At 35.1% G+C, this 12,979-nt stretch overlaps 1 protein-coding gene across 1 annotated transcript in view; it reads left to right on the top strand.

The window, feature by feature from the left end:
* ADGRV1 (adhesion G protein-coupled receptor V1) overlaps window positions 1-12,979 on the top strand; it is a 577,115-nt gene that overhangs the window by 53,334 nt on the left and 510,802 nt on the right. Inside the window, exons 10-11 of the mRNA XM_082836315.1 lie at window positions 5,780-5,956; window positions 8,211-8,434. Of these exons, the coding sequence (XP_082692441.1) occupies window positions 5,780-5,956; window positions 8,211-8,434 (401 nt within the window). The remainder of the gene's footprint in view (window positions 1-5,779; window positions 5,957-8,210; window positions 8,435-12,979) is intronic.

Raw genomic sequence — 12,979 nt, 5'->3', positions numbered from 1 at the left:
CATGGTTATGTTTTCCATATGGTTGGTATTGGTTGATTTTGAAAATTAGAAAGCAATAAAGGGTGCTTATCAAATTTTGGTTATGTAAATAAATTTAATGCAGAATCAGATAGTATGAATAGATCAATAAAGAAAGAATGTATGATCTATGTCACCATACATTTTGCTAAGTGGAATATATATGAAATGAAATCTCATATTCCATTAATTTCTTTGAATAGTACTGCATTTAAATTTGTTTCATATTTTCACCTAGACTTTGTTTTATACTTTATTATTGCTTTCTCTGGAGTTTCTAATTGCCCCTTTTATTTATTTATTTATTTTTGGCTGCACTGGGTTTTCATTGCTGCACGCGGGCTTTCTCTGGTTGCGGCGAGTGGGGGCTACTCTTCCTTGCAGTGTGCGGGCTTCTCATTGCGGTAGCTTCTCTTGTTGTGGAGCACGCTCTCTAGGCACATGGGCTTCAGTAGTAGTTGTGGCACGCGGGCTCAGTAGTTGTGGCTCGTGGGCTCTAGAGCACAGGCTCGGTAGTTGTGGCACACGGGCTTAGTTGCTCTGCGGCATGTGGGATCTTCCCAGACGAGGGCTTGAACCCGTGTCCCCTGCATTGGCAGGCGGATTCGTAACCACTGCACCACCAGGGAAGCCTTGCTCTTTTTTATATGCCATTCTTACCAAATTAGGTCTTCCACCTGTCTTAGATGTGTTGAATGCTGAGTTTAGCTGTACCAACTGCTTTCTTCACTTGCTTCACGCCTGCTACTTGGGACTGTTTTTTTCTGAACTCCTCAGTTTTCTTGATTTCTTGCCTTTTACTTCTTGGATTGTGTTTTAGTTTTTTTTTTTTTGCGGTACGCGGGACTCTCACTGCTGTGGCCTCTCCCGTTGCGGAGCACAGGCCCTGGATGCGCAGGCCCAGCGGCCGTGGCTCACGGGCCCAGCCTCTCCGTGGCACGTGGGATCCTCCCGGGCCGGGGCACGAACCCGTGTCCCCTGCATCGGCAGGCGGACTCTCAACCACTGCGCCACCAGGGAAGCCCTGTGTTTTAGTTTTGTTGAAATATATCTATCCTCAAATACATGTGCAGAAAAAGTATGTGCAAGGTAAACTTTTTGAGTCTTTGAGCACTGAAAGTGAAATTTCATACATTGATAACTGGCTTCATAGAATTTCTAGATTAAAGTAACTTCTTCTTCAGAACTTGAAAGGTATTGCCTTTTAGCTTCCAGAGTTGCGATTAGAAATTTGAGGGGAAAGAAATCATTTACCTTTAGGTTAACTTGCTCTTTATCTCTGAAAGCTTTTTTTTAAATCTTGGCATTCTGAATTTCTCAGGGCTGTGTCGTACCTTGCTTAGCACTTGATGGGGTGGGCCCTTTTATTTTGAAGACTTTTGTCTTTTTTTTGGGCTAAGTCACTGCTCACGCTTGTATGGTTTGTGCATTAATTGCGGACTCGTAGTGGAGGTGTCTAGTGAGTGGCCCGTTATGGGGATATATGATTTGTCGGTACGTAGGGATGCCTTTTTGCAATATGCCTACATATAGGGAGACCTTTTGTCAGCATTCCAAAAGCTTTGTGGTGGGAGATCTGCTTTTCACCTTTATTATTATAACTATTATTATTATTCTATTGTGTCTCCTCGAAATGGGGAAATTATGATACGATGCATCCTTCTGTCTATGAGGATAACCCACTTTTATGGAGGACCCTTGAATTCTCTTCTTGGGGTGATGGGTGAACAGAACATGGTGTCATTCACAGTTGTTTCCATTCCGCCTGCAGCTTGTGGAATGCTCTTATGAGCTGACTGGCCAAATGGCGGGGGATCTGGGTCTGTGAAGTGGAATTGAGCCAGTGGTCAAGCCCAGGGCCCTGACCCCACTGAGCAAGAAGTTAAGGCAATTAGAATGCTGCCATCAGAGCACATTTAGAAAATTTTAAAAAGCTTTAAGTTTGACCTTCTAAAAAACAAGTCATAACTTACTTTTTAAAGTTGGTCCTTTTAATATATGGAAATACATACTAATTTCACCAGTTTGCAATTAGGGTAGCATTTCCCAAACTTAGGAATTCTCAGGTGCCTCTGGGAGATTTAAATAACTTGCTGAGAGGAGTGTCAGAGTTTATTGTGGGTTTTTGTGTTTTTTTTTGTTTTTTTTTTGGCATCAGTGCTCTCCTTTGCCTTCTCTGTGGTTGGTGTCCTCTGTATTCAGAGCATTCTTATTAGTAGACATTGTCTTGGTCAGTTCGGGCTGCTATAAAGACTACCACAGACTGGGTGGCTTAAACAACGGACATTTACTTCTCACAGTTCTGGAATCTGGGAAGTCTGAGATCAGAATGCCGGCATGGTGGGGTTTTGGGGAGAGCCCTCTTCCTGGTTTTCAGACTGATGTCTTTGCTTTTTGTCCTCACATGGTGGAGAGAGAGAGAGAGGATGCAAGCTCTTTGGTGTCTCTCCTTATAAGGGCATTGATCTATCATGAGAGATCTACCCTCCTGACCTGATCACCTCTCAAAGGTCCCATCTCCAAATACCATCAAATTGGGCATTAGGGTTTCAACATATGAATTCTGGGTCTGGGGATACAAACATTCAATTCATAGCATATATGTTTAAGGCTTTTGTCCCTAGAACCTCAGTATTCAGTTCTCCCTCTGTCTCCCATCCTGCATAGGTCAAAACTCATATAAGAAACAAATTATTAAAACAAGTGAAATGAAGCAAAGGTTTCACACAGTTGCTTTTGCTTTCATGGAGGCCTGGGCATCCTGGAATTCCTGTAGTAGTTGCAGTGACATGACATGAGTTTGAGAACTGATGATGCAGAAGGATTGATTTTGAGTTGTAGAGAACTTTTCTGTTTTACATTTCTGATATCTTTTTTTACTCTGCCTCAAAACCAGTTTTTACTGTGGATAGAGACCCCATATATCTATGCCAATATTAGTAACCTTTATATTAAGCTTTCAGTCTCTTGAAAATATCCAGTATCTCTATCCAAGTCGCTGCAGAGAATCCTTTTGTAAACAAAACTTTATTAAGAACCTTCAATCGGTCAGATATTATTCTAACTATTTTATTTCAGCATTCTATATGAATATGACAGAATTTATTTTAGACAACACTTGAAAAGAAAGGAAAAGCTTGAAGAAGCATGTAATATCTGAATTTTGGTGATCCCAGGTTAGAAATCTGTTTGCACCACTAATTCCAGACTCAATTTTTTATCTATCTCTGTATTCAGTTGAAAAACAAAGGTCTTACAGTGCAGACAGTCAATTTAACGCTTTAGGACAAAAGGTCATTATTAGTCACTGACACAATTCCTTAAAGTTCAAAACAGCTGTAGGTTCTGGAAGGCTAGTTGGAATTAGAAGGTTGTGTAGTTTGTATAGTACGTAATGGATGAGCAACTCAAGAATAGGAGGCATCAGACTCTGCATGGAAAGCTGAATGAGGCTGAAGAAAGGAGAATCTGAGACATGAGCTCCTCATTCTTCAGTAAGCCTCTCAGCTAAAATACGTTAGTCTGGGATACCGTTTTTGGCAGGCATGGGGTTACTAATGTGCTGTCTCAGTTGCAAACTGTCTGGAAGCAAAGAACGACTCTTTATGAATGGAGTAGTTTGATTTAGCAGATGCTTAAGGAACCCAGACAAAAAGGCTTAGAGACTAGGAAATAAGCCATGGGAAATTAGCATTTTTCTTTTGATCAGTTCATTCCGTAGCCTTCTATATCTTCTTTATCTATATTTTCCAAAAATACTATATTTAGAATTAATTCTGTAACTGTTTTGATAAATGTAAGTAGAATATGAATTTTCTTCCTTTCTTTTTGAAAAGTTTTGAAGTAAAAATAAATCATTATTTTACTTGATATATTCAACAGTATTATCAGTTTAACTCTTTGTGAATGCATGAGAATGAGAGTGTTCATTCACAAACACGTGCTAACTCACACAAGACCAGTGTATTTTAAAAAGTCTTCACCTCCATCCAATGCACACTTTATATTTATATGCCATTCAAATATATATTTTTAGTTTCTTGTGCTATTTTTAAAGATAACTACATATATATGGGTATGTATATTCTTTTTCTCTAGAAGGAATGACAGTTATACTTACGTGGTTTTAACTATGTATCTTTATGTTTCATTTATTTTATAAAGTAAATGCAGTATCCTAAAGAACCGCATGTTATATTTTACTTGACTTAGTCCACATACCAGTATTTAGCAAAATTGGTCAGTCTGATTTCTTTTTTTTTCTTTTACCTGAGTGAATATTTACCAGTCATGGAATTTTTGATATTCTTCTTCTGTATATTATTTTCAAAGCAAAGTGTGTTACCTTTAAAAAGGCATTCACTTTTACCCTTAAAATGTGTATTGTTCATCACAAAATGTGAGCGTATGTGTAGGATCAGTACAGTCCTTGTCCACAGGTGTCCACAATATCAACTTAAATCACCAGTCTCTACAGGTGGTTACTTAGTATCATTGTTTCCACATTACAGCCTAACAGAGGGCTCTGAAGAGTGGGCAATCCATAATGCCCTGTTAAGTTCACAGTTGCTTTTTAACTTAAAATCTCTATGCTTTTTGCCATCCTGTAATGATTGTCTATGCCTACACTCATGTGAACACTGTGAGGATTGATAAGTTGGATTTTGAAAAGTTAGAATATTAAGATGTTGAAAGTTTTGATATATCAGGATTCTTATAGAGCTCATTTTGTCTTGTAGGGATAAATCAACAAGTCTATTGTATAGCTGCTGTACTTAATGTCATGTTGCAGGAAAATACTGAGAAAGACACAGACACACAAGAGGTGTATAGTCCTGTTGGGAGGTAAAAGTCTAGAACACACAAAATGCTGATAAGCAAGCAATATGTGAAGTTTAATGTTAATTTCCACGTTTAGTGAGTGTAGCAGTAGAAGTTCAGGAAGAGGTAGAAGAAAGAGGGCTGGAGAATCCAAGGAAATCTTCATGGGAGAGAGGGATATTTAACTAGTCTTTAAGAGCGAGTACATTTTGACTTGTGAGATGATGGAAGGAGGCCATTCTACATGAGGAGAAACTGTGAAAGTTACTCTGAAGGTCATGTTCATTAATCACAGGGACATTATATGTTATACATGTGTCACATTTCTTTAAACATAAAGACATATTAAGTCACATTTGGAGTTCTGAATGGTCTTCTGATTGTGAATTTTCTCTGGCAGAGAAGGGGAGTGGGTGATTTGATTGGAGGTGTGGGTCAGTGGAAGAGAGGAGGGAAATGTGGGCAACTCGCCAATATTTGGCTTTACATCAAGGTAGTTGGGTATAGGCAACAAGGAGGAAAAGCAGATGGTGATATTGGTGAAAATAGTGGTTAGAGGACATGGAGCAGAGATAGTGATTTCTCTTTGGCACATTCTATCTGCAAGGTGTCTCTGTGATGTTTATGTCATATTCAGTGGCAGTTGGTTCTAAAGATTTGGAATTTGAAGGAGAGATCCAGAGGTTATTATGGAGAGGGTATGGAATTATAAGATAAAGGTCTTAGGAAGAACCCTGGGGAATAATAATAATTGAGGATCAGAAAGAGCTCAAGAAGCCAGTGTGGGAGGTTGAATCAGATGGTGAATGAAGAAGGAAGTTGCCAAGTTATTGGTGGCCTTACCCATGCTTATTTTGTTTTCCCATGCAATTAAGACTTTAACATTTTTCTTAAAAATGTCTTTTCTTTCCATTTTTATGGGTTTTTTTGTTTATTATAGTTGGAAGATCTGGAGTTGGTGAATATAGTTCCCCCAATCCCACCCATAAGTCCTAGATTTGGAAAAATCCGAAATATTTCTTTAGTGGTTACTCCAGACATTGCAAATGGAGAAATTGGCTTTATTAGCAATCTTCCAATCATTTTGCATGAACCAGAAGATTTTGCTTCTGAAGTGGTAAGTAGGCTTTTTCTTATTGATGGGGCCTAATGAGTTTGAGATAATGTAAAGACATTGTTTTTTTGAGGGGGAGGTCGGGTTAGTTTATAGAGTTAACAGATCTTGAAAAGCTTCACCATTTACAGCAAGCCTTCAATATGTAATTTGACATAAGTAACTGATGAATGTGTGATTTTCATCATCTTTTGCCATATTCGATAGAATAAAATTAGAATTAATTGCTCACAGCAAAAGTAGGATATTTTGATGATGCTGCGTTCAGCTAGTGGTATGACATTTGGTAGAGTAATAGCCAAACACAATTTTTTTTTATTGGCCAAGTCATATGTACCACAGGAATCCTTGACCTTTTCTATTTCTGAGCACTCCTCATGCTTGCCTTGGGCAGGATTCAGGTGACGTCCTATCCTTGGTGGTGGAGGTGTTGGTGGTAAAGTAGTGGATGCCAAATCTTCGGAATATATATATATATATATATATATATATATATATATTATATATATATATATATATATGTGTATATATATATATATATATATGTGTATATATATATACATATATATAATTTTATTTACATATATATGTAAATCTCTGGATACACACACACGGACACACACAAACATGCTCACATATACAGCACGTCTCCCTGCCTCCCCCCACCCTGGTTGAATTTTCCTGCCATCTATATAGGGACCACACTTGTTTTTGACCTTACCATTCCCTGAGCCACAGTCTGTCCCTAAAACCCTCTCCAAGTCTCTTACACTTAGATTTGGTTTAAACTGGGTTGCAGTTGAGATCAGGAATGTGGAGAGTTGTTTTTGTTTTCAAAGCCTCATGTCAAAATATGGTGACCACAACTTCCTTTGTTTGTATATTTGATTCTGTGAATTGGCAGAGAAGCTCTATTTTTCAAGATGGTTTTGACTTTTTATATTTTCATAATATTTTAATATTTTTCTTCTAAAAACTAAAAAGTATTCAGTTTTTTTCTGAAAGAATGGGTTGTTTTTATTCATTTATCTTACAAAGCTGTACATTTACCATTTCATATTTTTCCCTAGAGGGAAATTAGTTTCTAGGGAAAGTTTTGGGCTCTGTGAAACCTGCATTCTTCCCATCCTGGGAAACAGCAGAAAGAGTGAGAATTTCCCTTTGTTCTCTTTGTCCCCATCTACAGCCTGGCCACGCCCACCCTCTTGGGGTGATTTAAGGGCCCAGTCCTTTCTTATTTTTTTTTGTCTTTTCTAAGAATCTTACTTTGCTTGCTAGTCTACAGACTTGACCGTTGCTAGCCAAATTAGAAGAATGGTTAGTGAGGAAATATCTTCCATGTTTTTCAAGATGGCCTATGTTCAAGGGCAAAGAGCAGAGGATAACTTTTTTAGCCACTTAAAAAGAATAGCATTATATACTATTAAATATTTGTTTACATTCTTTGTTTGAAAAAAACTTCATTATGATCTTCAGTGATCCTTTTCTTATACATATTTAAAGTGTGCTGCACTTAAATAAAACTACCAAATACAATTTGTTTCAGAATTATTATAATAGTTTACATTTATTTAGCTCATGCTATGGAGAGACACTTTAATCTTCACCAGGAGCTTGCAAAATAGGGAACCACTAGCTTCATTTCACATGTGGAAATTGAGGTCAGAGAGGTTAAGTAACTTGCCCAGGGTAACCCAGAGCCATGATTTGAGCATCTGATTTTGTTTCTGCTGCATTTGTTGTGTTGGTTAGAAACATTTCTTATTTGTATTATTATTTTCTTATTTTGCCCCTTATCACGTTAGGATGCATTTGACATAACTGTGTACTTCCCAGATTTAGTCACAAAAGCTTATTTTTCAGTTTGTACTGTGATATTAAATTAATTCTTTTTTTCAGAGAACCTCTGATGGAAATTTATTCTTTAGCCATTGTTCTGTGTTTTTCATGGTTCTTTGGCTTTTAAAATGAAGTCTTTTTGTTAAGACAAATCCCAGGTTAGGCGGGTTTTTGGGTGGGGGAAATTTAATAGAGAAGTTTGATTAGCAAAAACTAATATAAAATAGTCAAATCTGAAATTATCATCATACTTAAAGAAAGCTTGTTCAGTTGTGCTTTTAATATCATTTTAATTGTTCACTTCTCTATGCACAATACCTAAACATATTCATATAACAAGTGTATGCACTAACTGAAAAGCTTATGTAATTTGTGAGCATATATTTCAGAAGAACTTGTTCTGTTTTCTTTTTATAAGGTATGCATTCCCTTACATCGGGATGGAACTGATGGCCAGGCTACTGTCTATTGGAGTTTGAAGCCCTCTGGCTTTAATTCAAAAGCAGTGACCCTGGATGATATAGGACCCTTTAATGGCTCTGTTGTGTTTTTATCTGGGCAAAGTGACACAACAATCAACATTACTGTCAAAGCTGATGACATACCGGAAATGAATGAGACGGTAACACTTTCTCTAGACAGGTAATAACCCATTTAGGTAATGTTTAGTGACATTTATATGTTCACGTTCTCTGAAATAATTTTGTTTCTTGTTTTAATTCTTTTCTCCACATAAAGTAAAAAGAAAAAACTAACTAGATAACGTCGTGCTGACCTTCTTCTGACTTTTCTGATGTTTGTTGATGGCTTTTGGTTAGACTGTTACAACATAGTGAACTCTTACCCTGCTATTTATCATGAAGAAACATTACATAGAGAATTTATAGAAGGTATTAGATAAATCTTAATCATAGCTAATATGTTGCTATGTTCAAAAAATAGACAGCAGCAAACCCAAAATTTTAGGTTAGGCAAACATCTCTGCTGGCTTCATTTTCATCAGGGAAGAGGATTAGAGCTTGTTTCAGTGAGTAAAAAGAAAGTGTTAATCTTCATATAATGAAATTCTCTTTTTTACATGGAATTTAACATTAAATAATACTAATTTTCCAGAGAATAAAAAATAATACAAATTTAAGGGGTATTTTTAAGTAATAATAAGGATTTAGTTAACATTTCTCAGTAAGTAATTTATATCAAGAAAATATCACAATCTCTCAAAGAGAAATTTTTTTCAGCGATTCAGAAAATTCCAAAAATAAAAAACTACTGTGCTTAATTGATGTTAATTAAAAAAATTGAAACCAAGCTTATCTACTACAGGTCTCTATATTAAAGTTGATACATATTAGAGAAGGTTAATATGTGACTTGAGGGCTTTGAAAAATTTTTATTTTAGAAACAATAAAATTCATAGACGAATCAATACCTGTTATTTTATACTGTTTTAATGAGGACTGAAGTAGTAATAATTATTTTATGTAACCCCTGGTCCTCTCCAAATTTTACTCTCAGTCTGTTGTAGGTTTTTCTATGTTGGTGTATTGTGTAAACACATTTTATAAACCTTATGAGTAGTTGTTTTTATTTTTATGTGGAAGAAAAATTCAGAATATAGGGAACAAATCTGTTGAATGTCTGCTGTTCATTTTGTGTGCTTTCAGTACCACATTGTGTTTTCTTCCTTTTTCTTAACATAAAAATTAAAACAAAACAAAATAGGCAAACAAACCAAAAAAAGCAAAAACCAAATACAACACACACACACACACACACACAAACACACATGCACAGTCTAAATGACTTATGGTTTTAATATATATTTTCCATTAAATCTTAAGGAAAGATATTTCATATGATGAAAAAATTGGTGAAATGTAAACTGAAAATTATTAGTTTTTCACTTGTGTGCTTTTTTTCCTTAAGTTAGATTTGAGTACTTATTAAATCAGTGGACAGTCTTAAAAACAAACTAAAGAAAAATGAACAGCAATTATAAACCAAAGAGGTAGCAATCTATAGGAACTTTGTTAGCTAAGCTGCAAGTTTCTGCTCTGAACTAAATGTCTAAAGAATGATTTAAATTATACCTCTGCAAGTTCATAAGTGACTATTCTTCATATTCTTTCAAAATAGTCATTTTCAACCTTATCATGTAAATCTTCGAAATTAACTAAATATAATTTTGAAGTATTTTCTCTCTCTTTCCTCTGGGTTAAGGCAGTACACAAGAAAGTATAAACCATGGGGCAGAGGATTTCAGAAATTAATGGTTCCTCTCTTTTCAAGCAGAAGAAATTAGTTCAAATTTATACTAAAATGTTTTAATGCAATTAGTAACTAGTGCATACTTGTATTATCTCAGTTGTGCATGAACAAATTACAATTCAGTGTTCTAAGACATTTAATTAAATAAATGTGACAATCTCGTATTTTATCAAAATCTCCGTCTCAATTTTGCAAATTTTTAACAAAACTAAAATGAAAGAATGAATGAATGCTACTGTGATTACAGTAAGTTACAATAAAATATTGCAACAAAAAATAATTAACACTTTATTGTGATACCATTTACGATTTTCTTTTAATGTCAAATTCAAATGAAAATTCTCTATATTTCAATTAAATAGAGATAAAAGTTACCCTGGTACTGAGTGATTTATGATGCTTCTAATACCATACTAATTAAAAATATTTTGTTGTTTAGTTCTCACCAAATCAGAAACAATATTATTATGCCAATTTATTTCAGAAAAAATTGTAATATATGTAGTATACAACTCCTTATTTATAGTGTTATTTGACTTGAAAAATGAAGCACTAGGACTCTACATTCTGACATGTTTCTCAAGGCTGTTTAAAAATACAGCACATTGGGAATTTGGCAAAGTGTTTAGATTTCCTGATACGAAGTTATATTTAAGTAATATTTGTCATAATTAAAAGATACAGCGATATCTTTTGGCTTCTTGAGTATATTCCTGTGCAAATGATGAAAGATATGTTTTTCTCTGCTGATAGAGTTTTTATATTTTCAAAGAATAACTGGCGTTAGATCTGAGGATGTGGGATTTTATTTTTTTGAAACCTAATTAAAACTACTAAGTAATTAAAAGTCGGGCTGAATGAAATTTGCTCAGCTGCCGTGGTTTTGTGAGCGTGCACAGTGCTTGGCAGCCTCCAGCTCCTTGGAGCAGGCCTGGAAAGGAATGTCTTCAATGGGTCTTGACGTGCTGGCTGGTCATGGGGTCATCTTGCCTAAGTGGGAACTGCCGAACCTTTTGCTAGCATTTGTGAATAGCAAAGAACCCAGTGCGCAGAGTTCCCTTAAAGTGAATATGACTAGCTTGTGCGGGGGGAGGGAAAAAAGAGAGCTTTCTTTAGTTTTATTTTTACCCTGCCATTCACATTTCTAACAGTATTGGTGAGATTTTGGCAAATAGTGTCTCTGTCTTCCCCCCCCCCCACGCCCCCCCTTCTTTCTGTGTTGACAGGGTAGAAACCGAAAGGTTTGTCGTGTATTTTGGGTAAGTGTGCTAAAGAATGTCTTGTTTTTGGTGATTCAACGTTTTGCTTTGCAAGTCAGTGTTTCGGACAAGGCTGCTGTTCTGCATGACCACCAGTCTTGAGAGAGTTTGCTTGTCCACCTGCCTGTGCATGCTTTGTGTGTCCTTTCATCTTCTAATGATAAGCTTATATGAAGTTTTTTTTTTTTGTATTAAGAGTTTTAAATTATGAATACATTTAAGATATCTGATAAAATTTTTGAGAATTTATGTAATTTCATGTTTTGAGAACTTAAAAATTTTAACTTTCCTTATAGTGTACATATAACCAAGAGAACAATTAGTGTCCTTTGCTTGTGAGATTCTTATTTAACATCTTTTATGAATCTTATGGTTTAACAAAGAATTCAGAAGCAGGGCACTCGTCTCTTCCATTGGTTTTTGAGTGCATCTAAGCAATTTCTTGCCTACATTCTCTCAGTTGTCGTATAAAGAACTTTTCAAAAATTTGCCTTTTTCCAAAAGGGTAGCACATTAAAAATAAATTCATTTGTTTAATGCTCAGAATGGATCTTTATATTTCACATTCTGATCGTGTTTTTTTGTCTCTTAGCTTATATAGACATAGGAAATTTTAATTGATTAAAATATCAATGTAAATGAAATATGGACAAATTTGCAATGAAAGTCATTTGACTGCATTAATAATCCAAAAAGGATAACTATCTTATTATTTGGATTATATCTTCTGTGGCCACTAGTATGCTAGGTATTGGCTGTCAGATTTCCAAAAGCTGGGGAAAGATGTTAATTCAGATTCTCTATTACACAGGAAGTGTGCTGTCCTTTTTATATATTAATTGTGACTGCATTGTAATTTTGAGGTCTGATCAGCGGTACTTTTTGATTCAATAGAAAGTGACATTTGGAAAGGTTTAGAGCAGCTTGCAGGATTGAGAATTCTCAAAGAGTATGCTGGCTTTTAAAGCTTCAGAGCGTTACAGTCCTAGTCCCTTTGATCATTCTAATTATAGGCTGAACATAAAAACCAGAAATAAAAAACATCTTGTTTTAATATGTTCTTCTGAGATTTGTATAGGAATTGCTATAGCATGTCACGTATCTCAGATCTATTCTATTCCATTTTTTTTCATGTATGTCACGCATTTTCTTTTGTTTTATTACAAAAGAAAGTAATAAAACAAAAGAAAATGCGTGAGGTTAAAATCAAGGTGAATAGAATCATATTAAAGGTCACAAAGTATTTCTAAAATCTAATCACAATTTTATTTTTGGTGTGTCTTGCTTTAGTCCAAGCAGTTAACCAACTTGTATTCAGTTAGTATAATCTTACGTAATGAGTTTTTTTTTAAAGAAATTCATGTGTATGTAAAGTTAAAACAATTTTATTTAAATTATTTTTAAACTACATGTTACAAATTAACTTTTGCTAAAACTGGAAACAAATTTGTGAATTTGATACTACTTTATAAAATATATTTAAACCTTTGATTAATGTATTTTTAAGGTACATATGCAGTGTTTGGTTTCAGTCAAATATGAAAGAACCAATGAATTCAGAAATAGAAGTTCTCCCATAAATGTTATCAGTAAAACTGTTTTGATCTGAAGTGATTTTAATATACTTAAATTCAACTTAAATTTTACCTCCTAATAACCT

Source organism: Leucopleurus acutus, assembly GCF_964270905.1.
Source record: "Leucopleurus acutus genome assembly, chromosome: 3".
Lineage (NCBI taxonomy): Eukaryota > Metazoa > Chordata > Mammalia > Artiodactyla > Delphinidae > Leucopleurus > Leucopleurus acutus.
Note: the sequence above shows the minus strand (reverse complement) of the source record. Positions and strands in the feature narration are given on the sequence as shown.